Source organism: Martes martes (genome assembly GCF_963455335.1).
Source record: "Martes martes genome assembly, chromosome: 6".
Classification (NCBI taxonomy): Eukaryota; Metazoa; Chordata; class Mammalia; order Carnivora; family Mustelidae; genus Martes; species Martes martes.
Genome location: NC_137893.1, coordinates 63,188,638 through 63,215,382, shown reverse-complemented (window position 1 = coordinate 63,215,382; position 26,745 = coordinate 63,188,638). Strand labels below are relative to the sequence as shown.

Sequence of the window (26,745 nt, the reverse complement as noted above, 5' to 3'; positions counted from 1 at the left end):
TTACACCAAGGTTCAAACACATGGAAGAGCATCCAATAAATGACTGAGAAGCAATGGATCATGAGCAATGAGGAAAACCAGAGTGTGTGGTCTCCTGAAAGCCAAGCACAGAAAGTATTTTAAGAAAAGAATAGTAAACTATGTCAAAGGCTGCTGAGAGGTTGAATCAGAGGAAGGCTGAGAACTCACTATTAGATTTGGCAAGGTAGACGTGATGATTAGACTTAACAAGAGTAATTTCAGTACCGTGGTGTGGATAAAAGCTTATCTGGAGGGGGTTCAAAGGAAACTGTGAGAAAAGGCAGTGTTGATAGCAAGTCTAGACAGTTCTTTGGAGAAGTTCTTTAAAAGAAGAACTGGAAAACATGGCAGAATTTGGAGGGGGATGAAAGGTCAAAGTAGGGTTCCTTGAAGATGAAAGAAAACATAGCATGTTCAAATAATGATGGTTATGATGCAACACAGAGAGAAAACTGATTAGGTAAAAGGGAGAGGGGTAAACTGCAATTATGAAGTCCTTGAGAAGTTGGCCTTAATCATTCCACTGAAAAACGACTGAGTCTTCACTAGATGCCAAACCCAAATCTAGGCACTTGGGATACAACAGCGTAGAAAGCAGCAAGGACTGTTCACCCATTACAATGGCAGGAAAGGGTGAGTAGATGGTGGAACAGATGCAAGCAGTTCAATAGGTCTGGTTGTGAAAGGATATACCTTTGGACTGTGCGCCCCTGACCCCCTGGCCCCCACCCCACCCCCACCCACTGTAGTAAATATCAAAGACAGTAAGTATCTGAGAGTAAAGTAGAGAACACGGTGTTTGGAGATTTGAGAAGAAGGTGTGAAATATAATTTGGTAGAGTGGAAGAATGAATGATGAGCTGGTATGGTAGGACTGCTGCCACTTTAGGTTCGAGGTCAGGAATTTACAGTACAGCTAGCTTATAGAAGCTGGTGTTTTCCTCTAGTCTTGTTCAGCTAACCAGGCGTTAGTACTGAGCAGGGGTAGAGCTGCACTAAACTGGGGGAGGGATTTCTGTAGGAAACTGGCAGAAGGGGAGAGGGGCCAGCAGAGTTGAAAAGTGTATGCAAAGAAGAGAATGTTAAGTGTGGGCCATGAAATCTAAGCAGGGGAAGGATGACTGATGACATGAAGAGGGTAGGGTCAGTGGAAGAGAATTTCTCAAGGGTCATATAATTTTTGAAATGGGATTCAAGAAAGGAAGGAAGGGAGGGAGGCAGAGAGGGAGGAAGGAAGAAATGATATTCTAGAGGGATCAAGCTGGAAAGACAGTAAATGAAATTATCCTTGACTCTTCTTTTTCTTAAAATTTCAGGAAATTCTATAGGATCCACTTTAAAAATAAAGCTAAAATCAGGGTACCTGGGTGGCTCAGATGGTGAAGCATCTGTCTTCGGCTCAGGTCATGATCTCAAGTCCTGAGATCAAGTCCTGTGTTGGGCTCCCTGCTAGCAGGGAGTCTGCTTCTCCCTCTCCCTTTTCCCGTTCTTTTCTCTCACTCTCTCAAATGAATAAAAAAAATCTTAAAAAAATAAAATAAAATACGACCACTGCCATGCTGGGCCCAGCCCACATCATCTGTATCTTTGCCAGGATTACTGCAATGGCCTAGTGACTTGTCTCTCTACTTTCATCTTCATCTCTCCACAGTCTTATCGCCATCTAGTAGCTATGTTATATTAAATAGTAAATCAGATCATGTTACTTTCCACCTCAGTCCCTCCAGGACCTCCCCATCTAACCTAGGAACAACAAATCCAAAGTTCTCACCAGGCCCAATCCAGCCACTCTGGTGGTAATCTGGCTATTTTCCCCACAGGATAACCATATTACTGTCTCCAGGCCTTTGCACCTACTATCTCTTCTTCCCAAAGACAGTCACATGCGGTGTTCCTACACTTCATTCTGAGGTCTACTCTAATGACACCCTCAGAGAGCCCTTCTTGGACAGTCAATCTAAAAACAGCAGCCCTGTCACTCTAAAACTCTCCTTACTACTGTTGTATTTTTCTTCATAACACGTATCACCACTTTGTGTTCTATTTGCTTCCTGCTGTTTTCCCTTTGATGACAGGGACTTCGTCTTTTCCACTTGATGGGTCTGCAGAACCTACAAAGTTGCTTGGTTTGTTGGAGATGCTGCATAAGTATTCATTGAGTCAATGAATGAATGAGAGCAGCTTTTCAAAAAGATCTGAGAGAGTGATCTTATTCCACTCCCCACTTTCTAGATATGGAAACAAATGCCTGGAAGGCCCAAGTGATACAACCGACGAAAGCCAACAAGTGCCAAAGCTAAGATGTGAAATGTGTCTCCAAACTCCCAGGATACCACCCTCTCTTAATTCCACCTCTTAGAATCTCCCTTTCTTGCCACTGACACAGCCACTCTTTCAGTCTAGTCCTCGGTATGTCTTGCCCACTGCAACAGCCCTATGACTCTTTCCCTTGCATATCCTTACCCTCTCCTCAACCCTCCCCCACTTCCCCACTGCCAAGCCAGAAGAATTTCTCTTTCACATGTTACTATATGACAAACACTTCCTGCAGCAGGTAATATGTAAAACCCTTTTTATTCTGGCTATTCCCTACCAGAAAGCTGTAACTTCCTTGAGGCAAGTATAGATATCTCACTAATCATTGCCTTTTGCAATATCTGGTGTATGTCATATATTCTTAAGAAACATTTATTGCATCAGCTGCTCTACTCCACGGAATGCTCTCCAAGATTTCTGCCTGGCTCACTCTTTTCATCCCAATCACCTCCTTTGCTCAGGAAGGCTTGCCCTTTTCATTTGCAACGGCAACCTCCCCTCTGTCTCATTCTGCTTTATTTTCCTCCAGAGTGTCTGTCATGTTCTAATACAACATCACTGCTAATTTACTCATGTCTCACTGTCAGATCAATCTCACTGTCAATCACTATACCAAGGGCAAGGATTTCTTCTGCTTGCTTCATTGTTATGCCTCCAGCACCTATAATAGTCCCTGGCACACAGGACCTGAGTAATAGTTAACTTGAAAATGAATTGTAAGTCTGTGCTTAAAGTAGTTATGTTTAGGAACACACTGAGGAGGGATAAAGGAATACATCTCAGTGACTACCAATGATGGCTGTGCCACGTAGAGACTTCCATGCATCATTATGATTTGGTGAGCAGTGACGGGAGGGACACAGACATTTTTAATAAGGACTCCTGATTCAGGGTATGTACTTAGTAGTGACTGTTCTGGAAATAACTGTTGAATGAATGAGCCAGCAACATAGCCCATCATGCACTAGGCACTGTGTGGGGTGTACTCCAATGAAACCTTCTCCTTCAATGGAAGCTACTTCAGCACTAGTTGTGGGGTGGGAGGGAGGGGGAGGATCCATAGGAAGTGGCAGAAAAAGCACAATGACCTACAAAGGTTAATTTCCACACCAATTTTAGGACTTTTGTGACTGAAAGCAGTACTAGATCTTGTTGACTTATATATAGTTACTTAAAAAAAAAAGAAAAAAAGCATATGGTCTGGTGCAGAACACTGTAATTAATCCAATAGCTATGAATAAACAAAAAGTGGAGAATGTGCTCCAAGACCATCAAATTGGATGTGCAACAGTGAGAGGCAAGTGGCTTTTTGGATGCTCCGTGGAACCAAGAAGTTATAGAAGTTAATGCAACACCGAATGATATAGCCTAACTGAGAACGGGATGGGAGGGCAGGAGGGAAGGAAGGAAGTCAATTTTTTTTTTTTTAGGAAGTCAGTTTGTTAACATGACAGAATAGTTTGTTAGCGGATGTTTAATTAATATGTAATCATTCATGATTAATACATTATATAACTTGGTATTTACTTTATTCTGAAGAAATTTCTTACATTGAGAAAACATTTAGGCCTGATAATTTAAAAAATTCTGAACATACGTCTACTTGGTTCTATATATTTAAGGAAAAAAAAGTTCCCTTTAAATATCACTAACAGTATATTCTAAGGATTTCAAAAACACTTTAACCCAAAGGCATATAGCAGTAAAGGAAGGTAAGATTTGAAAGCAACTATGTGCTTTTACGAGGGTCCAAGCGTAGGAAGGCCGTGAGTCCAGACACTGTGATGGAGCCTATAACCCAGAGGGGGTTTTCAGGGAGCCCCCGAAACAGTTCACCCTCCCGCACACACAACAGCGAAGGCTCCTCCGCTGCTCCCATGCCTCCATTTTACAGAAGCAGCATTTGGCCCCAAGAAGAGTTCTAAGGTTCCACAGCCAACTCTGGTTTCCGCTCTAGTGGATCCCAGGGCTGCCAAGTCACGCTATGGTCCTTCTTACACTTAATAGGATATGTCATATGTCATGTCTAAAGGATGACATTTATGTATATATTCTTTCCCATATTATCATTATCTGCTGACTCATTTTCAGTGTGACAGGAGCCTTGTGTTCTCAGAGATAAGGATTTTTTACTTTCTCCACACATTTGGGAGAGGGCTGCTCGAAGGGGCCCATTGCAATGCACACAGGAATAGAAACTAGTCCACAGACAAGACTTCCCTCAGATGTGAGCATCATCCTAAGTAAACAGCTCTGTGAGAATTTAGAAACTACAATTCCACTTTCCAGAAGGCCTTTGGATGTCGTCTCCATAATGTCAATTTGCCACCAAGGGACTCTACACTCCTGGATACTCACAACTTACATAATCACACTGCACCCAAACCAGCTCTGTCTAATAACTGGGTCCCACTCTAAACTCAATTTTCCTCCTTTTAGCATCAGTAAAAGGTTGAAGTGTATCTGAATAAAGAAAGACAAATCTCACAGGTGGGGAATTCGGGGAGATGCCAGTCAAAGGGTACAAGCCTTTAGTTATAAGTTGAATAAGCTCTGGGAATCTAATGTACAACACGGTGACTACAGTTAATACTACTGTGTTGTGTACTTAAGATCCGAGAAGAGAGTAAAATTTAAGGATTTTCACCACATGCAAAAGAAATGTAACTATGTGAGGTGATAGGCGTGTTAAACACATATGTATGTCAGGGGCACCTGGGTGGCTCAGTCAGTTAAGTATCTGCCTTCAGCCCAGGTCAGGATCCCAGGCTCAGTGGGGAGCCTGCTTCTCCCTCTCCCTCTGCCTCACCCCTGCCACTTGTGCTCTCTTGCTCACACACACTCTCTCTCTCATATAAATAAATAAAATCTTAAAATATATATATATACACACATATGTCATATCATCACATTTTAAATACATATAATTATTTTGTCAATTATAATTTGAATAAGCCTGAAAAAATTTTAAAATAAGAACAGAAAAAAATCCTGACTACATAATTCATCTTCTAATTTCTATTTTTCTTACTCATGTCAGTGAGAGAAAAATAAAATGTTTTAAAATTAAAAACCAGATCAATTTTGAAGTAGCTTCTTTTCCTATTAGAGTAAGAGAACTTCTTTGTGTATTTTAAGTCCCAAAGAACTAAGCTAATGTGTGAAAATATTTTTAAAGGAACAGGAAAAAACATTCTCAACAGGCAAACAAAAAAAAACACCTGGGGTCCCATCATCATCGGAAGACTAAAACATTATGGTAGTACTCTCCCATTTTTAGTTAACTGTTATCCACCCTTTTCTCTGATGTTATTTATTTGTGGAAAGACAATAAACTTTGAATAATATTCCCTAAACAGGCACACATTTATATATTGACCTAATTCTGCTGACATTTCTTAGATTAATTAAAAGTGGTTTCTAAACCAAAACATGTCCAAACTCTAAGTCCATAGTACTAAATAAAATAAAATTAAAAAAAGGAAAAAAAAAAACCCCATAAACATGTAAGTCAAAATCTCCCTACATTTTTACTCTTTCATAGGCTTCTATTACTGAGAAAATATATTTGTCTTAAGTAGTTTGCACTTACCATAAGAGATGGCATGAGAAAAAGGACCACGCATACGAAACAGCATCTCTACAGTGAACTGATGGGTGCCGAAATATTAAAGGGCTCCCTCTGTTCAATCTTTCTGAAAAACACTGACCACCTGTGAAACAGTGGCATTTGCCTGTGATACTTTGAGGTTTTTTTTTTTTTTTTTTTTTTTAATATGACTGGGTTCTTAAGTCATATGAAAAACTAAAACAACAAAAATAAGACTTTTCATTTTTTTTCTACCCAAAAGAGAATATTCAAATATACTGATTGTGACCTTTTAAGAGATCCTTGAATCCTGACCTCATCTTTTTAAACAAATTTTAGACTTGCAAAAAAGTTGCAATGATAGCACTGAGAACCTCTTGTGAACCCTTTATCTAGCTTCTCATATTGTGGATGTGTTACATAATCATGGCACCTTTGTCAAAATTAAAAAATTAATTTGGGATAGCATTGTTAACTGAAACCAGATTTTATTCTGATTTCACCAGTTTTTCAACATAGGTCCTTTTCCTGTTCTGAGACCCAATTCAGGATCCCATGTTGAACTGGGAAGCCTTACCTTTTGATCTGTCTCTTCATCTTCATCTTGATAATCATCACAGAGTGGGCTGGCATTGGCTGCAAAGGTGGGTCCCTGGGAGTAGTACTGAGAACTTCGGTAGCCATCCCGCCTCAGTTTGTCACATTCTACAGAGGGTACAGGTCAGGGAGGGGAGAAAGGGCATTAAAAAAGGATTTGTTTACTCCTCTTTCTTTACCTTTTCTAGTAATATTTGCCCTAAGTATAAGATGTTAAAGAAACACTATTAATAATGAAAATGGGGACGCCTGGGTGGCTCAGTTGGTTAAGCGGCTGCCTTCGGCTCAGGTCATGATCCCAGCGTCCTGGGATAGAGTCCCACATCGGGCTCCTTGCTCGGCTCCTTGCTTCTCCCTCTGCCTCTGCCTGCCACTCTGTCTGCCTGTGCTCGCTCGCTCTCTCTCTCTAACAAATAAATAAATTTAAAAAAAAATTAAAAAATAAAAAATAAAAAAAATAATGAAAATGATGATAAAAACAACTAAGAGGGGAGCCTGGGGCTCAGTCAGTTAAGCATCCAACTCTTTTTTTTTTTTTTTAAATTTTATTTTTTCAGTGTTCCAAGATTGTTTATGCACCACACCCAGTGCTCCATGCAATACATGCCCTCCATAATACACATCACCAGGCTCACTCATCCCCCAACCTCCACCCCTCTAAAACCCTGTTTGTTTCTCAGAGTCCACAGTCTCTCATGGTTTGTCTCCCACTCCGATTTCCCCCAATTCACTTTTCCTTTCCTTCTCTTAAAGTCCTCCGTGTATTACTCCTTATGCTCCACAAGTAAGTGAAACCATATGATAACTGACTCTCTCTCCTTGACTTATTTCACTCAGCATAATCTCCTCCAGTCCTGTCCATGTTGATACAAAAGTTGGGTATTCATCCTTTCTGATGAAAGCATCATACTCCATTGTATATATGGACCATATCTTCTTTATCCATTCTTCTGCTGAAGGGCATCTTGGCTCTTTCCACAGTTTGGCGATTGTGGCCATTGCTGCTATGAACATTGGGGTACATATGGTCCTTCTTTTCACTACATCAGTATCTTTGGGGTAAATATCCAGTAGTGCAATTGCAGGGTCATAGGGTAGCTCTATTTTTAATTTCTTAAGGGATCTCCACACTGTTTTCCAAAGTGGGTCCACCAACTTGCATTCCCACCAACAGTGTAAGAGGGTTCCCCTTTTTCCACATCCTCTTCAACACTTGTTTTTACTGTCCTGTTAATTTTGGCCATTCAAACGGGTATAAGGTAGTATCTCAATGTGATTTTGATTTGAATCTCCCTGATAGCTAATAAGCATCCAACTCTTGATTTCAATTCAGGTCATGATCTCAGGGTCATGAGACTGAGCCCCACACTGGGCTCCACACTCAGTATGAAGTCTGCTTGAGATTCTTTCTCTTCCTTTCCCTCTGCCCCTCCCCCCACTTGTATGCTCTCTAACATATATACATACATACACTAATAAATAAAATCTTTAAAAAAAAACAAAGAATTACTAAAACACTGATTACACATTACATACCCTGTTCACGTGTTTTAACAGGATTTCCTTTACTTCAGAACAGCCCGCTGAATCAGGTTTAAAGTAATTAAATTATTTGCTCAGTAATGTTATGCAGATAAGCAACAGACCTCAGAATTTAAACCTAGGGGCTTAATTACTATTATTTTTGATATACAGCAATTGATTATGTAACTCCTCATCAAAAAATACAAGCAATTCTCATGCTATGCTTCTTTCCGAGACTCATCAGCTGGAAGTGACTTGAGAAATCATGGGTAACGATGCCCTCATTTTATTTTTAGTTCTCAACTTAACTTTGATGCCAAACAGGCTATAATCATTGAGTGGAATTTAGTAAAAGGCCAGGTGGCAGTCGAGACGTCTGCCAGTCTACAGAGAAATGCCTGGCACCAGAGGGTGGAAGGTAACCAGAACCATGGTGCTCTGCTTCACAGAGGGGCTGGGGCCACTGGCTGCTTAGAGACTAGGGACTCCCTTCAAGGAGGAACCATTGTGCTAATTACTTGGATCAGGGGGGTAAGTGCAGCAAGAAAAGTATTAATGGCTTTTTAAAGCCCCAGGAGATTTTCTATTACCCAGACAGCACCTTAGGGAAGCATTTGACTTGCAAAAGGGGTTCACTCACCACAGGGTACCTTTAAATATCCAGCTTTCTGGAGAAGTATGAAATGTGTTTGGTTTTGGAAGTTTCCTCTTTGCACAGCTTGACAAAACCATGCACCTAATGGCACAGAACTAAAGTAGGGCATCTTCAGAGTGCCTTTGTAACACTAGGATCTATGATTCCCCCATAGAGAGAAGATGAACAGTCGCTTTAATGAAAGGATAAAAATTCTCCAGCCAGGGGGAAAAAAATCCTAACTCTCCTTTGCTACCTCACAGTGGGAGTGAACAGAGTTTCCAATCCAGAACTGCAAATCAGATTTGTAAAAACCTCAGGAAACAGTCATGAGAATCTTTCAGAATGCCAAACTAACTTTAAAAAATGTATGACGTAATCACATGATAGCTAATTACTTTTACTTCAGTTACTTAGGGGCTAATTAAATTTGTGGGCTCGTCTGTCAACCACTCTTGCGTAAAATGGAAAGATTTTTTTTTAATTCTGAAATTTCCAGAACACAGTTTATTTTTTAATGAGGATTTACTCATAATAATCTAGCCCTTTCCAGTGAGAAATATTTTCCCATTTCTCCAATATTTAAAATTTCTCTAAAAAATTTAAATGTAACAGAATTATACTCTCCTTCTACAGAGAGAGTATTATATAAAGCATGATCAGTAGTTTTCAGTGTTCGTGAAAAGTTTTGGGATTCTGTAAGTATTGATTTGATTTTTAATTACCTTAAAATTGGGATAAAAAAATACTCATCTTACATTTCATTAACTTGGGTGCTGCAAGTTAACTTTTCTGTGGTCCCATAAACTATAGTCTCCTAAGGATCCAGGGTGAACCTTGTCTCACAAACCAATAAAACTGTTACCACTTTAAAAGGAATATACCTCAACAAAATATAGGCCATATATGAAAAACCCGCAGCTAACATCATACTCAATGGTGAAAAACTGACAGCTTTTCCTCTAAGATCAGGAACAAGACAAGAATGTCCACTTTTATTCAACATAATACTGGAAGTCCTTGCCACAGCAATCAGACAAGAAAAAGAAATAAAAAGCATCCAAGATGGTAAAGAAGCCAAACTTCCCCTGTTTGTAGAAAACATGGTACTATATACAAAAAGCCTTAAATATTACACCAAAAAACTACTGGAACTGATCAATGAATTAAGTAAAGTCACAAGATACAAGATTAATATACAGAAATCTGTTACAACATATCTATACACTAATGAGGAAGTAGCAGAGAGAGAAATTAAAAAAACAATTCCATTTACAGTTGCACCAAAAAGAATAAAATACCTAGAAATAACCTTAATCAAATTCATGAAAGACCTGTACTCTGAAATAAAACACTGATAAGAGACTGAAGATGACAAAAACAAAGGGGAAGATTCCATGTTCATGAATTAGAAGAACTAATATTGTTTAAAATGTCTATACTACTCAAAGTAACCTACAGATTTAGTTCATTCTCTTTCATAATACCAATAGCATTTTTCACAGAAAAAATAACCCTAAAATTTGCATGGAACTACAAAAGACCCCAAAAAGCCAAAGCAACCTTGAAAAAGAAGAAGAAAACTGGAAGCATCACAATCCCAGATTTCAAGATCTACAACAAAGCTATAGTAATTAAAACAGAATGGTACTGACACAAGAGCAGACATATAGATCAATGTAACAGGATAGACAGTGCAGAAACAAACCCATACTTTTAGGGTCAATTAATCCTTGACAAAGGAGGCAAGTACAATGGGAAAAAGACAGTCTCTTTAACAAATGGTGCTGGGAAAACTGGACAGGTACATGCAAAAGAATGAAACTGGACCACTTTCTTACACCATATACAAAAACAAACTCAAAATGGATTAAAAACCTAAATGTGAGACCTGAAATCATAAAATTCCTAGAAAAAAATTTCTTTGACATTGGCTATAAAAACATTTTTCTAGATATGTCTCCTCTGGCAAGGGGAAAAAAAATCCAATTACTTTTGAGAGTACACCAAAATAAAAAGCATTTGCACAGTGAAGGAAACTATCAACAAAACAAAAAGGCAACCTACTGAATGGAAGAAGATGTTTGTAAATGATAAAACTGATAAGTCGTTATCCAAAATATATAAAGAACTTATACAATTCAATAAAAACCCCCAAATAATCCAATTAAAATTGGGAAGAGGAAATGCACCGACATTTTTCAAAAGAAGACAGAGATGGACAGACACACGGAAAAGTGTTAACAACACTCTCCATCAAGGAAATGCAAATCAAAACTACAATGAGATATTCATACCTGTCAGAATGGCTAAAATCAAAACTCAAGAAACAGTGTTGGTGAGGACGTGCAGAAAAAGGAACTCTCACGCACTGTTAGTGGGAATACAAACTGGTGCAGCCACTGTAGAAAACAGTATGGAGGTTCCTCAAAAAACTAAAAATAGAATTACCATATGAGTCAGTTAATTCTATTACTGAGTATTTACTCAAAGAAAATAAAAACACTAATTTGAAAAGATAAATGCACCCTTATGTTTACTGCAGGTTTACAAATTATGGAAGCAACCCAAGTATCCGTCAAGCAGTGAATGGATAAAGAAATGATGTGTGTGTATAAATGTATAATGGAATATTCATCATAAAAATCCAAAATCCTGCCATTTGCAACAACATGGAGAGAGCTAGAGAGTATAATGCTAACTGAAATAAGTTAGAGAAAGACAAATACTATATGATTTCACTTATATGTGGAATTTTTTAAAAAGATTTATTTATTTGACACAGAGAGAGAGGGAGAGGGCAAGCACAAGCAGGGGGAGAGGCAGGCTGGGGAGAAGCAGTCTCCCACTGAGCAAGAAGCCTAATGTGGGGCTTGATCCCAGGACCCCAGGATCATGACCAGAACCAAAGGCAGATACTTAACCAACTGAGCCACCCAGGCGCTCCTGTATGTGGAATTTATGAAACAAAACAAATGAACAAAGAAACAAAAGACAACAAAACACCAGACTATATATTCTATATTTAATAGAAAACAAACTGGTAGTTGCCAGAGGGGAGATGGGTTGGGATGGTTAAAACAGATGAAAGAATTAATAGTACACTTATTGTGATGAGCACTGAAGGAAGGTATAGAATTGTTGAATCATTATATGGTACACCTAAAACTAATAAAACACTGTACATTAATTATACTTGAAAGTAGAAGTAAAAAATGAAATGCAGCCAGCCACACATACACACAAAAATAAGAAAAACTGTTACCACTTGTAGCTACTCATAATTCATTGTTTTCAAATACTTGACAAACAAAACAAAATACAAAGTGAAAGCCCCTTTTATTTATTAATTTTTTCAAATATTTTATTTTTAAGTAATCTCTACAACCTAATGGGGGGATCGAACTCACAAGTCCTAGATCAAGAGTTACTCACTCTACCGACTGAGCCAGCCAGGCCCCTCAAACCAAGGCCCTTTTAAACCAAGTCCTTCTGTTGTTCAAATTAGTCTTCATCCTTCACTAACTGTCCCTACAAGAAGTAGAAGTTTGAAGTTACACTGTTTTATTTTTTATTTATTTAATTATTTTTATTTATTTGACAGAGATCACAAGTAGGCAGAGAGGCAGACAGAGAGAGGAAGGGAAGCAGGCTCCCTGCTGAGCAGACAGCCCCATGGGGGCTCAATCCCAGGACCCTGGGATCATGACCTGAGCTGAAGGCAGAAGCTTTAACCCATTGAGAGCCCAGGCGCCCCAAGTTACACCGTTTTATAATATTGAAAATCTTTTTACATATTGGGAGCACTTATCATGTGAGGTTGTGTTTTAAAAAGATTCCTTGCTAGAAAATACGGAGGGGCTGCTGGGCTGGATCATCTCTAAAAGTGACATTAGGGGGCACCTGGGTGGCTCAGTGGGTTAAAGCCTCTGCCTTCGGCTCAGGTCATGATCCCGGGGTCCTGGGATAGAGCCCCACATTGGGCTCTCTGCTCAGCGGGGAGCCTGCTTCCCTTCCTCTCTCTCTGCCCATCTCTCTGCCTACTTGTGATCTCTGTCTGCCAAATAAATGAATAAAATCTTTAAAAAAAAATAAAATAAAAGTGACATTAGTTCTGATGTTGTTAGCAATATTTAAAATAGTTAAAATGACTTGATACATGTTAAATCTTAAAAGACCAGAATGTTGTGGGGCACCTGGGTGGCTCAGTGGGTTAAAGCCTCTTCCTTTGGCTCAGGTCATGATCCCAGGGTCCTGGGATTGAGCCCCGGCATCAGGCTCTCTGCTCAGCAGGGAGCCTGCTTCCTCCTCTCTCTCCACCTGCCTCTCTGCCTACTTGTGATCTCTCTATCAAATAAATAAATAAAATCTTAGAAAAAAAAAAGGGGGGGGGCGCCTGGTGGCTCTCTGGGTTAAAGCCTCTGCCTTTGGCTCAGGTCATGATCCCAGAGTCCTGGGATCAAGCCCCGCATCGGGCTCTCTGCTCAGCAGGGAGTCTGCTTCCCTCTCTCTCTCTCTGCCTGCCTCTCTGCCTACTTGTGATCTCTGTCTGTCAAATAAATAAATAAAATCTTTAAAAAAAAAAAAAAAAAAAGAAGAACGCCGACTTCCCCAAGCAACTCCACAGTCTCACTTAAAAAAAAAAAAAGACCAGAATGTTGCAAAATTATCCATAAAACTATGAAAAATCTGGCAGTTATCAGGACTTCTACCATCACCTTTTGAGCCTTAGTTTAAAAGACAGTGCCTCTTTTTTCCACCATGAAGCTTGAGCACAGAAATGTTTAAATAGTAGTATGTCCATGAAACAAGATGCTGGGTCTAAGGTGAAACTAGACAGCATACTTTTATGGCGGATGACCACTTTTTTTGTTCTTATCAAATTTCTGAAATCTAGTAAAGTCATCAAATTCCATTGTCTCTTATCTTATTCCAACTAGGAAAAATCTAGGAAAATCTCCTCTTGTCAAGTTGCAACAGCTCTCAGCTTCTAGAACCATGGCTTTGCTCATTAAATGGAGTTTATTGTCTGGAGAGTGAGATGTAAGTAGGTGCAAGCCCTGATGAACAAAGACTTTTCCAACACTACCCTGCGAGTAACTGCAAGGGAAAGCATAATTTAAAGCCAGTTATGCCAGCGGCTACAGGCTAGAAACGAGATACTAAATATAACAGATCTATCTTTAACACATACTCCTCTTGCAATAGAAATCTGGAGTAAAACTGAGCTATTGTTCTCACAGTCCTGCTTGGATAAAGGTATCACTGTTCATTGTGTCCTCTGGTTTTCCAACCACAAATTCCCTCCTCTTCCCTTTCATGTCCAACGATTTTCTTTAGTACAAGAACAGTGAGCAAACATTCCTTGGTAGACCAAAGCTTTAAATATAGAAGAAAAAAAAAAAACACACAATGTCATACCACTGGATGGTGATCTAACCATCTTCTGAATTTAGCCTGCCTTGGCCTCCAAACCTTCATGCATTTGGCTATTCGTTAGGCTTTTCATATTAATATGTTAGATTAACACAGTTTAAAGAGTTATTTTCAAAATAATTTTCTCTGCTGGAAATCCTTGATGAATTTCCAATTTCCATGTTTTGCTTTTACAGTTATTGAATCAGTCACAATGAGCTAGAATATGCAGCAGTTACAAACAGTTCCAAAAACTCCATGACTTAAGAAACTAGAATCTTTGCCGCACATTCTCCTGGTATAAGCAGAACTAGCAGGGGCTCTGCTCACCAGAGACCCTCAGAGACCGGAAAGAGGGAAGTACCTGTGCTAACTGATCACGTGGCAGCACAGTGAGAATGCGGTGCCTCTCACGCGAACTCCTGAAACGTGTGCCAGAAATAACCCCTTGTTACTTGAGTCCTATTTCTTTGGACAAAACAAGCCATATGACTACACCTAACTTGAGAGGGGATAAGAAAAGGGCCACGCTACCTCATGAGCAAGGGGCAAAATGACAATACTCAAAACTGCTCCGATGACTCTTCCAAACGGACAGGCAACACTGAATCGAAGACTTTCCCGATCCTCAGTACACTTACTTAATGTTTACTTCCAATCCCTGCTGAATGAGGTTGAGAGGCTTTTGATATGGAATTTGCAAGGGCAATGAAAAGCTACTCTCTGTGTTGCTGGAACAGGAAGTTAACCATTTGGAGGGACTCCACGTGGAGGAGCAGCTGATTGTCTGGAAATCAAGGTGGATCGGCCCCTACTTTCTACCCGTGAGGTCTAGGGGACAACATGTTAACCTTGCTGGAAATTCAGATTCTACCTCTGTAAGGCTGGGACATTACTCCATCTGGGAGGCAGACATGAGACAAATATTTCAACAAATATTTCTGAATATTTGTTATAGTCCCTCCTCTCTGATGTGAGAGCTGAGGTAGGGATATGCCAGAACTTTGCACAGAACCCTCCACAGGGTGGGTGCTCAGAAAATGGACATGGCTGCCAGGATTTACCACATAAACCAGGAATACCTCAAACTCTTCCACTTGTAAAAGCCAGTGAGCAATTCCATAACAAGATATGCTTGGCTGTACAGTTCTTCAAGATTCTATAATTTCACCAAGGCTTTGGCTCTACCTTTACCAAAACATCATGAGGCTCTATTTCTTTTCCTAACTATGTATAGCACGGATAGTTGGATTTTCTCCCAATTGCCTGAGCATTTATTTCTTAACTATTTTCAATCCAAAATAGAGCTAAAATATTTGAATTGATCTAACTGAAGAATTTAAAAAGTTATTATCTAATCAGTTTTACATGACAGGAAGCCTCATACCTAGGGCTGTCACCATAGTGGTCGAGTATCAGCCAGGCACTTGGTAAATGCATTTAAGGAAGGAGAGGAAAAGGATTGAGGTCCTTTGACCTGATAGTGTTATGGGCTGAACTGTGTCCCCAAAAAAGGCTGGTTGAAGTCCTAATCCCCAGTACCTGTGAATGTGACCTTATTTGGAAATAGGGCTTTTACAGATGTAATCACGTTAAAATGAGGGTATTAAAATGAGGGCCTACTCTACTCCATTATGACTACTGTCTTTATAAGAAGAGAAAGCAGAGAGCATGGGACCACGTAAGGACACAGGGACATACACACACAGAAAGAAGGAAGCCTTTGAAAGGGGGCTGAGATTAGAAGTTATATAGCCACAAGCCACGGAATGACCAGAGTCACCAGAAGCTGGAAGGGCAAAGAGAGATTCTCCCCTACAGGTTGGAGGGAGCATGGTCCTGCTGGTATGAGTTTTGGGCATCTAGTCAATAAATTTCTGTTGTTTTCAAAGCCACCCAGTTTGTGGTACTTTGTCATGGCAGGCCCAGGAAACTTACACAGTCTGGAACCAAGAGATGCTAACACGTGGAAGAAACTTATGAAAATTGTCAAGGAAATGGAGCAAGAGGGTGGTTACCCTTCGGCAAGAGTGTCGAAGCATCGCTGAAAGAAACTAGGGCTGGCACTGGACATTGGGAAATGCCCAATTTGGATACTGAAGAGCTGTGAGGCTCTGGGCTTCAGGAACTCATCTCTAACGTCCTGAGTTATTCTCCATGGTGGGTAAGGCAAGATGTGGTCACTGCCCTCAGCAGACGGAGCAGTCGCTGTTGCATAGGAACTGTGATGAGGGCTCCAGACAAACACACCACCGTTCCGATGAGCACTTCATGCACAGGGAGTCACTTATTCCTCACAATGACCCGAAGCTGTTCCACATTTTAAATATAAAAACTCTGGGAAACAAAAAGAAACTTGCTCCAAGTGACGGGGCCAACATTAGAATCCAGGCACTGACCCCAGAACTGGTTTCTTCCCTGAGGTTAACAACTCACAGCTGACAATAGTGCTGTGATGAGAAACTACCCCCCCTCCACTCCTCCTGGGACCACACTTAATGTATAAAAGAACACTAGCCTTTATCTAGCAAATCAATGCTTTGGGTTTGGGGATTTAGTGCCCTTAAGCTCTTTCCTAGAAAGAAAAGAGATTCAACTAGCACTATTATAGTTTTTTTCCTCTGCATTTGCATTTTCATTAAAAAAATGAGTATGAAATTGGTCAGTATATGTTTATCTTAAAGAATATTGATATTTAAGGTCTTCAGAACTTAAGATTAGGGAAAGTCCCTTTTCCTTAAGGGTAAAGCAGGTCTATAGGTGAAAATACTATGTCTCTCACAGGAATAAAAAAAATGTTAGCAGACTCAGCATTTTAAGATGGAAAAGAAAATCTTTTGATTCCCTTCTGAAGTTATTTTATAAATTCTTAAATTATATTAATTATATATATTAACACAGCCTGTGTATTAGCATCATCACTCCCCAAATCCCACAGATGGCAGCAGCGTAGGTCCTACTGGCCCACAGTGGTGGTGGCCATGTTTACAGGAAGCTCACCTCACTGTGCTACCTCAAGACAGCTTAATCCAAATGCCATCCACCTCTGAGGCTTACCTCAAATCCTCTCTTCCACAAAGCCTTCCCCAGTCACTTCAGCCTTCCATGCTAGCCTGAATTTTACAATATTGTAAGCCATTCTGCATATTTCTCAGAACCTCTGTCATGCCTCACACAGTACAGAGGTTCAACTGATGTTTTTCATGAAAGAATCGCAAAGAGAAGGAGTGGGAGGTATGGTAGCATCTACTGCCAAGGCAGAATCATAGTTAGAAAAAGTCCTTAGTTCCTAAGATAATTCTCTCTCCTTGGGAACTCAGGTATTACGACTACAAGGCAAAGCATCCCTATCCCATATTTATCATTAATTCACAAATATTCATGAAGCATCTACTGCCTGCCAAGTACTTTGATAGACACGGAAGCTTCTACAGTGAACAGAAGAAACATTCCTGTCCTCATGGAGCTTGCGCTCTAATGCCAACACAGACAACAAACAGAAAAAACAGTAAACTATTTGGCATATTAGAAGGTCCTAAGGGCTAAGAGAAAAACAGAGCCAATAAAGGAACTGGGAACGGCATTTGGGGCTGGCCTGAGTAGTGATATCTGAGCAACGAAAGTAGGTTCCATCACCCTGAGAAAGAGCTAGAGAAAAGTCTGGGGTGAGAATAGTAGGAAATGCGGCTGGACAGGTAAAGGAGGGACTGACTATGTGGGGCCTGAGGGTTGTAAGGACTCTGGCTTTCACCATGAAGCTGGGGGATAGCCTCTGGGGACTTGGAGCAGAGAAGTGACATGATCTTATTTGCATTATCACCTTCTTCTTGCCTACCCACTTCCATAAGATGCTAAGACTCAGCTGAAAACTTCTCAGACACATAAATTCCAAATAAACCACAATAGGAGTTTGTTTGTTTGTTTTTTTTAATATTTTTTATTTATTTGAGAGAGAGAGAGACCACAAGTAGGCAGAAAGGCAGAGAGAGAGGGGAAAGCAGGCTCCCCACTGAGCGGGGAGCCCGTTACGGGGCTCGATCCCAGGACCCTGAGACCATGACCCGAGCCAAAGGCAGAGGCTTAACCACTGAGCCACCCAGGCACCCCCACAACAGGAGTTTGACTGTTACCCACAGGAGGAGAAAGCCAATCACAGTGATGCCAGTAAAAGTACATGGACATTTTTAATCACTGACTGGCATAACCTGCCCTAGTTGATTTTTTTCATATTTATAATTCTGTGAGAGAAAACATACAATAGTGAAAAATTAAATGAATTATAAAAATTCTGAGTTATACTCAAAGAGAAGAAAATTCTTATCTTCAATATAGGGCTAATAAGTCTCACTTGCTTAAATGAGGAAAAGGAAGAGCTGTAGAAGGAGATGAGATGCTGAAAGCATAATGGGGTGTTCTACTTCCCCAAGAAATGATGTGGTATATAGGGATGCTAAAAGGAAAAAAGTGAGAAGGTGGCTGCCTCGTTAGACTATGTGGAAAACCAGGGAAGGAATGATGAAGGAAAAATTTGAAACAAGTGCTGCTCTAGTAAAAACCAGAAGGATCAATGAAGAAGGTAATTTTGTCATTCTTCAGGTCCTATGGGTAATGTTGGTGTGTGTAGGTATGAACTGCTAGGAAAGTTTTGAAACATTCAAATCAAAAGCACAATTTTGGCATTTCACAACAGCAGAGCATTCCAGATGCACCATATTTTAAAATCTGAACATGGTTTCTTCTTAACAGTATTAAGTCTTTCATAACCCTCCTACTGTAATTCAAGGTCACTGAAACTGGGAGGACTCCACTTCCAAAATTAATTATAAAAATAATAGTCATAAGGCGCTGCTTCAGTGAGAATGTCCTATGATGAACCATAGTCTAAAAAAGTCCTTTTTTCAGATCACTGATTTTTAAAGTCATTACCGCTGACACTAAACAAATGCATTATTTTCTAAACTGAAAGCCCTTGGCCATCATTATTTGATTTGTGTTTAAAGTATTTCCGTGGAAACTGAAGGAGAACAAATCTGTGTCTTATGGATTATGAAACTCAGGTCTAAAGTTTCTAGAAGATTCAGGTTTTCAAACTTCTATCCCAGTTACTTATCCATCAGATTTATCAAAAACAGGGTAAAAGGCCAGTTCTATTACATATCTTTGTCCAGGAATAGAGCATTGAGAACACATAAGGCTATAAACAGGTATGCTTAAAAGAGTATCAGTTCGGGGCGCCTGGGTGGCTCAGCGGGTTAAAGCCTCTGCCTTCAGCTCAGGTCATAATCCCAGGGTCCTGGGATGGAGCCCCGCATCAGGCTCTCTGCTCGGCGGGGAGCCCGCTTCCTCCTCTCTCTCTGCCTGCCTCTCCGCCTACTTGTGATCTCTGTCTGTCAAATAAATAAATAAAATCTTTAGAAAAAAAAAAAGTATCAGTTCTAGTCTAATAGCTGTACTGGGTATTATACAGCTAATCTAATTTGAGCTTTCAAGTAAGTACATAGGAAAAATCTATTGCACTTAAATATTATGCTTTGTAACCATTAGGGAATTTATTTTCTTAAGATAATTAAACCAAAATGTATTTTAAAACAGAAGGGATTTACCTTCTAGCTCATTAATTTATTGGGTTTGGCAACACTGGAAAAAAATCATTCTCATACTGTAGTCGGATTCTGCCTTGCCAATCAGGCATATTGCATGTTCCCAAAATACATTTGGATTTTCTTGAAAATTCTTCAAAACAGCTGAACTTTAATTTATTTAAACTGTTTTTAAGAATCGTAAGTGGAATAATTAAGAGATTATAGATGTTCAAACGTTTTTAAGTTCCTTGGTTATTTGTAGCCTACCAAGTGAGCTGAAAAGCTGTCAAATCCTAAAGACACCATGACGTTAATATAGGTGTTGGCTATTGATATGGATATTTTCCTAGATAATTTGATAGCTATTTTAAGTGACAGATTTCAAATAAACATGCTCTTTGGTTTAATATTAAATTAATGATTGGTTCTTTTCTTCCCTCCCCTTTTAGAGTAGAAGTTTTTATGTCATTATACAGTAATACTTATAATGGCATAAAAGCATACTATCTATATATGAAGTAGTAAACTCAAACTTATCTTCCAACAAACACATAGTTGGGTCCATAAGATTGCTTCTTTTTTTTAAGATTATTTATTTTTTTATTTACAGACAGATCTCAAGCAGGCAGAGAGAGAGGAGAAGCAGGCTCCCTGCTGAGCAGAGAGCCCGATGCGGGGCTCCATCATAGGATCCTGAGACTATGACCTGAGCCGAAGGCAGAGGCTTTAACCCACTGAATCACCCAGGTGCCCCCATAAGATTGCTTCTTCACCAGTCATCACTTCAATGATACTTACAATCCAAAGCACCATAAAACATAAAAGGATAAAGAGAAAATATATGGCTTTAATGACTAAGCCTAAGCCCCTCTAAAGTTCAGAAAGCAAATGTCTCCTCTCTTAATGGTGTGTGTGTACAACAACATGTTCCAAGTACTAGAGAATAATTGGCTTAACTGGGTAAGAAAGAAAAAAAGAAGGCAGATCAGAAAGTATGGGAACTATCACCCAAGTGTCAAGGGAAAGGGAGCTCCCTTGAAGGAAAGGAGTTCCAATTTGCTTAAGTCACTTTCTGCTAACAGCCAGAGAGCAGAAGAGCAGGAGTTCAGAGCTCAAACTCTTGAGAGTAGAACAGCTTATGTTCAAATCCTAGCTTGCAATGAGCTAGTGGAGCTGAAGGGCTATGTTCCAGCTTCTAGGGGGCTTACAATGTAGGTGACTGATAAAACAAGTTCACATGACTACTGACAGAGCCCTAGCTTTCCAAATTAAGGTGCCTCGGAAGCATGTGGAAGGCCTGTCGAACCCATTGCTGAGCCTGCTCCCAGAGTGTCTGATTCAGCAGGTCCAGGGTGGGGCCAGAAAACCTGTATTCTTAGTAAATTTCCAAGTGATGGTGATGCTGCTGGTCTGGGAGCCACAGTATGAGAAAAGACAGAAATAGAATTAGGGAAGTTTGATATTTCCTAGATATTCTAAGTGAGAAATGCCAAAAGACCCAAGAGGAAGGGAGGGTTGATTGGTCTTATTCTGTCACAAATGATCCACACCCACTAAGAGTAACTTCAGTGGAGAACAGGAAACAAAGGATGAAGAAGAATTTAGTTTATGGGTAGGGTCAAGGCAGAGGGGAGAAATGCTCTATCTGGTACTACTTTCAGTTCCTAAAGAATACTGTTTTATTGCAGAAAAAGCTTTTAACTTTGCTACTGCGGGAGTGCCTTGCCTATCAAGCCTCTTTTAAAATGCTGGGAGAGTTCTTGCTTTTAATATCCCAACTGAGCTCCAACTGAGGAGGAAGCTTCCTGATCCAGGCCAGCACCACCTCTCACCGATTACTGTGGTTATCACCACCCAGTCTCCTGCTTCCCCTTGAGGTGAACTTTAACACAGAACCCAACTGAGCCACTTAAAAAGGACCAATCAGACTATGTCACTCCTGAGTTCAAACCTCTCCAATGGCTTCCCAGGCCCTGAAAGTAAAATCCCAATGCTTTCTAAGCCCTGCATGATCTCACTCTGTGTGGGTGGTTAGCAGGTACCCAGTGAGTTCATTAAGTGAATGAATGATAAGGACTTGAAGCGTACTGTGATTGCACTTGAAAGCGTACTGTGATTACATGATAGAGGTGCCATCCCTTTCCTCTCCCCCATGTACTTTATCCTTGAACACGCTTAATAAACCCAAGGCATATGACTTGTCTCGTCTAAACTGGCCATGGCATCAGTGTTTATTAACCACAGCTGGGAAGTGTGGGCTGGGGCCAGTATCAACACAGAACCCAATGGGGGTGGGGCCCCAATCATATCTTCTAAAATAAGGGATAAGGGAAAGCTGGTAGGAAGGGGATGAGGTAGGGAAGATGATGTCCAGTGCTCAATCAGGGTTATCTATCCAAGGAAATTTAGTCTCAGCAGAATTTCAGGGAAACTGATTAAATCCAGTATTTACAAACTAACTGTATTATGGATAATACCCAGAAGATTTCTGATCAGATAGAACCAAAGAAAGCTCCCAGAAGTTTCCGGTAGGAGTAAGGCAGAAGACAGGAAATGGTGATGGAATGGACGCCTTTGAAATGAACAGTTTTCTTTGCCAAGGTTGGGGGGCGGGGATGAATGACAAGAAGACTGCAGAAGTCATATGCTTAAAAATTATTTAACGTTAATTCCAAATGACTTCTCATTTCAATCTACATAGTGGGTTTGGGGAAATAAAGCGATCAGGATTGGGAAGGCGGTGTACCACGGAGAGAAAAGGCACTATTAACTGTGTCATCAGCTCAAAGTCAAACAGGAAATGAGTTTGTGACTACTGTGTAAACATGTATTGGAAAGCACCACCCAGCTCCCACTGACATTCAACACCACAGGGAACAACTTCCCTTTATGTGGAAGGGTTTTAAAAAGGTCATTTTGACGAATATCGTCCCTCTGTGGTTAATTTCTATAAGAAAGGAATAAAAACCTCCAAAAAATTAGGAATTAAATATTAAAACTTAAGCAGTTGGATAAAACCTTAGCTTTATTTTTCACAGCCAACCATGGAATATTTACTTGTAGAGGTGACTTGCTATTGTAGAAAACTAGTTTTTAATACTTCTTCTCTTCACATGCCCAAATTAATTCAAGGAGACTCAAAGCACTGAATCTGACTGAAATTAAGGGGAATGCTTTCTGGTGCCCATGATTAATGGGAGCGTGTGAAGAGTTTGCCAGTTCTGGTTGAGTGGCACCAGAGCACAGCCGAATGGGAGGTGATCTCATTTCACTTGAGAATGAGAAAGCCCTCTCACTGGCAGTAGTGGAGCATTACCAAGGTTACTCGGTATCAAATAGCCTGCAAAGATTCTAAACCAACACCAGGAGACTTCAGTGGTACGAAGAGTGATAACAAACCTTATCCACAGTACCTTCAATGTAGCGTTTTTATGCTGCACTGAGGGCAACACGGAGGCCACTCAAGTTACTCACTTTATCAGGAATTAAAACAGAATTGCTGAAACAGCAGACTAGCCGTGGACACAAAAACAAAACAAAAAGCCTTTTGTTGAAACAATCCAGAGTGCTTTGTTAAGACCTGGATCATTTAAATGACTGTCTTTGCTAGTCTATCTTTTGTGTGTTGCTTACCGTTAAAAAAAAAAAAAGGCAACATGTCTCTTAACCTAGTGAAAAAGCAGTGATTGTTCATTTTCTCTTGCTCTTGCATCAGACTTCCACAACTATTTCAGCCTTACCCCACTCAGGGCAGTCAGTATTATAAAAAATTTCCCAAGCCCTCCAATCTAACAAGAGAAGTTAAACAATCTCGTTCGCATGTCATTTCCATTCTGTTAATTCCTCATTTTTGTCTTTGCTCTTTCCTTTCCTCCATAGAGAATTTGATCCATTGTTTCATCAGGTTGGGTAACTTTCCCTAAGGACAAAAATTCCAAAAGAAGATTAATGAAATACCAAATATTTAAAAAAAAAAGCTTTTAATAACACATAACATGAACATTTGTCTTTGAAAAGTCAACCTAATTAAATTCACAAGCACTGAACAAGAGCACCAAATCAAGTCATTCTTCTCACCAAAGCCCCAGCAACAGCAACAGAGTGGAGGGCCACATTTCTGCCAAGCCTCCAGCACCAGTAATGAACAACTTTGCCATTTCTTTTGCTCCATCTCAAAATTCTTCCCAATTCTCTGTCTAGGAGACACAGGTGGAAACCTGACTTCACCTGTGGCCCTGAGTCCACTGCCTATTGCTTCTGTATCCTCAGGGAACATCCTCCCATTCTCTCTTAGTATCTGTGATCTTTCCCCTCCTCCTGGGCTCCTTTTGTCTACAACTATGTTTGAATTGGCTCTAGTTTTTAAAACAAGTAATATTACCTCTATCTTGCCACACCTCAAAATACTGTCCCCTTCGTCTCTTTGTTTTGCTGACATCAATTTATTCTACTTCCTTGTTTCTCAAAAAATGTCTTGCATTATTTTTCTGCTTATGAAAATAATTCTTCTCCCATGAAATCTGGCTTCTTAACATCCAAAGCCTTCCTTGACACTTTGCTTTTGAATGTCACCAATGACGGCCTAATGACCAGTTTAGTATCCTTTCTCCAGACTCTCTCCCCATCTGTGAGCCTCGTCACCACTGCCCATCCTGACTCTCTTCTTCCCCAACTACTCTTTCACCAACTTCTTCTTTCCAGCCCCCTACAGTAAAGGCTTCCAGGTTCAACCCTGCGCCCTCGCCATTCTCCAACTCTTCTCTCCTGCATGTTCACTCCTTGTGCTGCGGCTTCAGCCCTCACCTGTCTCCTGAGTTCTAGGTGACCTTTCCACAAACACAACAGTGTTTACAGTCCAATGAAACACCGAAGACAGAAAAAGAGCAGCTTTTCATAACATTACCATTTGTCTCTGAAAAGTCAACCTAATGAAGTGAAGCACCAGACTGTGTGCTGGAGTCACACAAATGAGAAAACAAGGTCCTGCTCCCAACGGTCTTGCTGTCAGGCAGGGAGATACAGGAGTAAACACAGACTAAGCAGTTTAATGGAGGGCTGTAGTGTTTTGTGGGAATGTATGGGAAAGGGTAGAAGGCGTGTCCTGGAAAGTCCAGGAAAACCTCTCGGGGTTCTCAGACAACCACAAGATGACTCTTCCAGGGAAATGGGCATCGCCAGCTAGGTGTAAGAGATTACGATACAGCAGGAAGAAGGACGAGACCCGGACAGGCAGCAGAGAAAGGGAGCACAAGTCAAGCTAGCATTCCAATGCAAGGACTTTATCCTTCAGGTGAAGGCACAGGTGGTAGGAGGCATGAAGCCAGACCAACAGGGGGCAGGCAGATCATAAAGGTTCTTAGATGCTAAAGAGCTGTGTGTAAGAGGGGCTCCTGGGGAATTTCTAACAAAGGAGAGGTACGGTTTAAAGACGACACCCAGGGGCAGGGGTGAGGCTCCATAATACCACTCTCATCAGCCCTCTTATTCACGCACACATCTTATCTCTCCAGCGAGCTTTAAACTGCCCTAGAAAGCAGCAACGTCATTCCTCTCTGACTAAGCCACAATACCCGGCCCGTGCTTTACCTGCAGGATGCACTTAGAAAAATTTCATGGCAACGCCAACTTAGATCGTCGATAACCCAGTTTGCTGGGACTTAACACTCAGCACTAAGTTCTATTCTGCTGTCAAAAAACGTCACATCCATCACCCTTAAGCAGTAAGTACTGAGAGGCCAAGCAGAATTTTTGAGCTCAGAAGGGAACTTAGACATCATCCATTGTTTTCCAGAGCAGGAAGCCAAGGGCAAAAATGGGATAGGATTTTCCAACATCTCACAGGCTCCTGGCGGCCCTGGAATACAAGTTCCGGCCTTGCATCTCTATTTCCTGACTAGTTATGACAACTGAACAAAGTGCCGATGCTGCTATGTTTTAGGAAAGATGGGACAATATATTCCCCTACCCCTGTTGAATTGCTTTTCCAGAATGATGTACCACTCTCCCCACCTGAATTCTAGACCTATTTTTATTTAAACTAGAAACTAAGTTAAAATTCTGTATGAATGAGTCTAAGTTATTTAACGTTTCTGACTTACAAAATATTAAAAATAACCTTTCTTTAAACAGTGATACTTCGGGGCACCAGGGTGGCTCACTGGGTGGGTTAAGCCTCTGCCTTCAGCTCAGGTCATGATCTCAGGGTCCTGGGATCGAGCCCCGAATGGGGCTGTCTGCTCAGCAGGGAGCCTGTTTCCCCCTCTCTCTGCCTGCCTCTCTGCCTATTTGTGATCTCTCCCTCTGTCAAATAAATAAATAAAATCTTAAAAAAAAAATAAAAATAAACAGTGATACTTCCTCTTCTCCTCCTACCTATCAATTTTACCTAAGGATTCTTCTGGAAGAACACAAGGAAGGACCAGGCAAATGAGTGCTAAATCACCAGTCCCCTTATATTTCTCTTGTCCCTTCTAAAATCTGTGCCTTTTTTTTTTTAAGTCCACTGAAGTACTAATGATCTATTACAGTCCTAAAATATGCACCAAATGCCATTAAAATGAAACAGCAGTTATAGATACTTGACATACCCAATTTCCCCCGACATAGCTTCCCTCCTTTTATTCTTTTATACTTGAGTTTCAATGAAATCAGGACTGAGTGAAGAGAAGATTTCCAGAGCAAGGGTGAAGGACCTCCTTTAGGCATCCACAAGCTAATCTGCATTCCGTAAGTGAATCCAATCCGCTAACAAAACCAAACTTGCCCTAGGCCTCTCTATTCCAGCTCCCTGTGACCTTTCTGAAAGCTGATGGCAGACATCAAAGTGTTTCCTCAGGGCCCTCAGGATCTTAGATCCAAAGGGACAGGTGTGCGCTGAGCAAGAAAGTGGATTTCAAATACCAACCTCGTCATCTATCTAATTGCAAAGTAGCTATAAACTAACTCCTTCACTTCCGGGGAGCCTTGGTTTACTTATCTACAAAATGAAAAGAGGGTTTATTAATCAGAGGTGTGGGGGGTCCCTTCCATCTCTAGCAATCTAGGCTCTTTCAGAGGTTGAAGATGGG

The 26,745-nt window shown here is 40.5% G+C and overlaps 1 protein-coding gene across 1 annotated transcript in view; it reads right to left on the bottom strand.

Annotated features, from left to right (window-relative positions):
* The window catches only part of NHSL1 (NHS like 1), a 228,773-nt gene that overhangs the window by 33,100 nt on the left and 168,928 nt on the right, over positions 1-26,745 (bottom strand). The window contains exon 3 of the mRNA XM_080805508.1: positions 6,504-6,631. Coding sequence (XP_080661634.1) covers positions 6,504-6,631 — 128 coding nt within the window. The remainder of the gene's footprint in view (positions 1-6,503; positions 6,632-26,745) is intronic.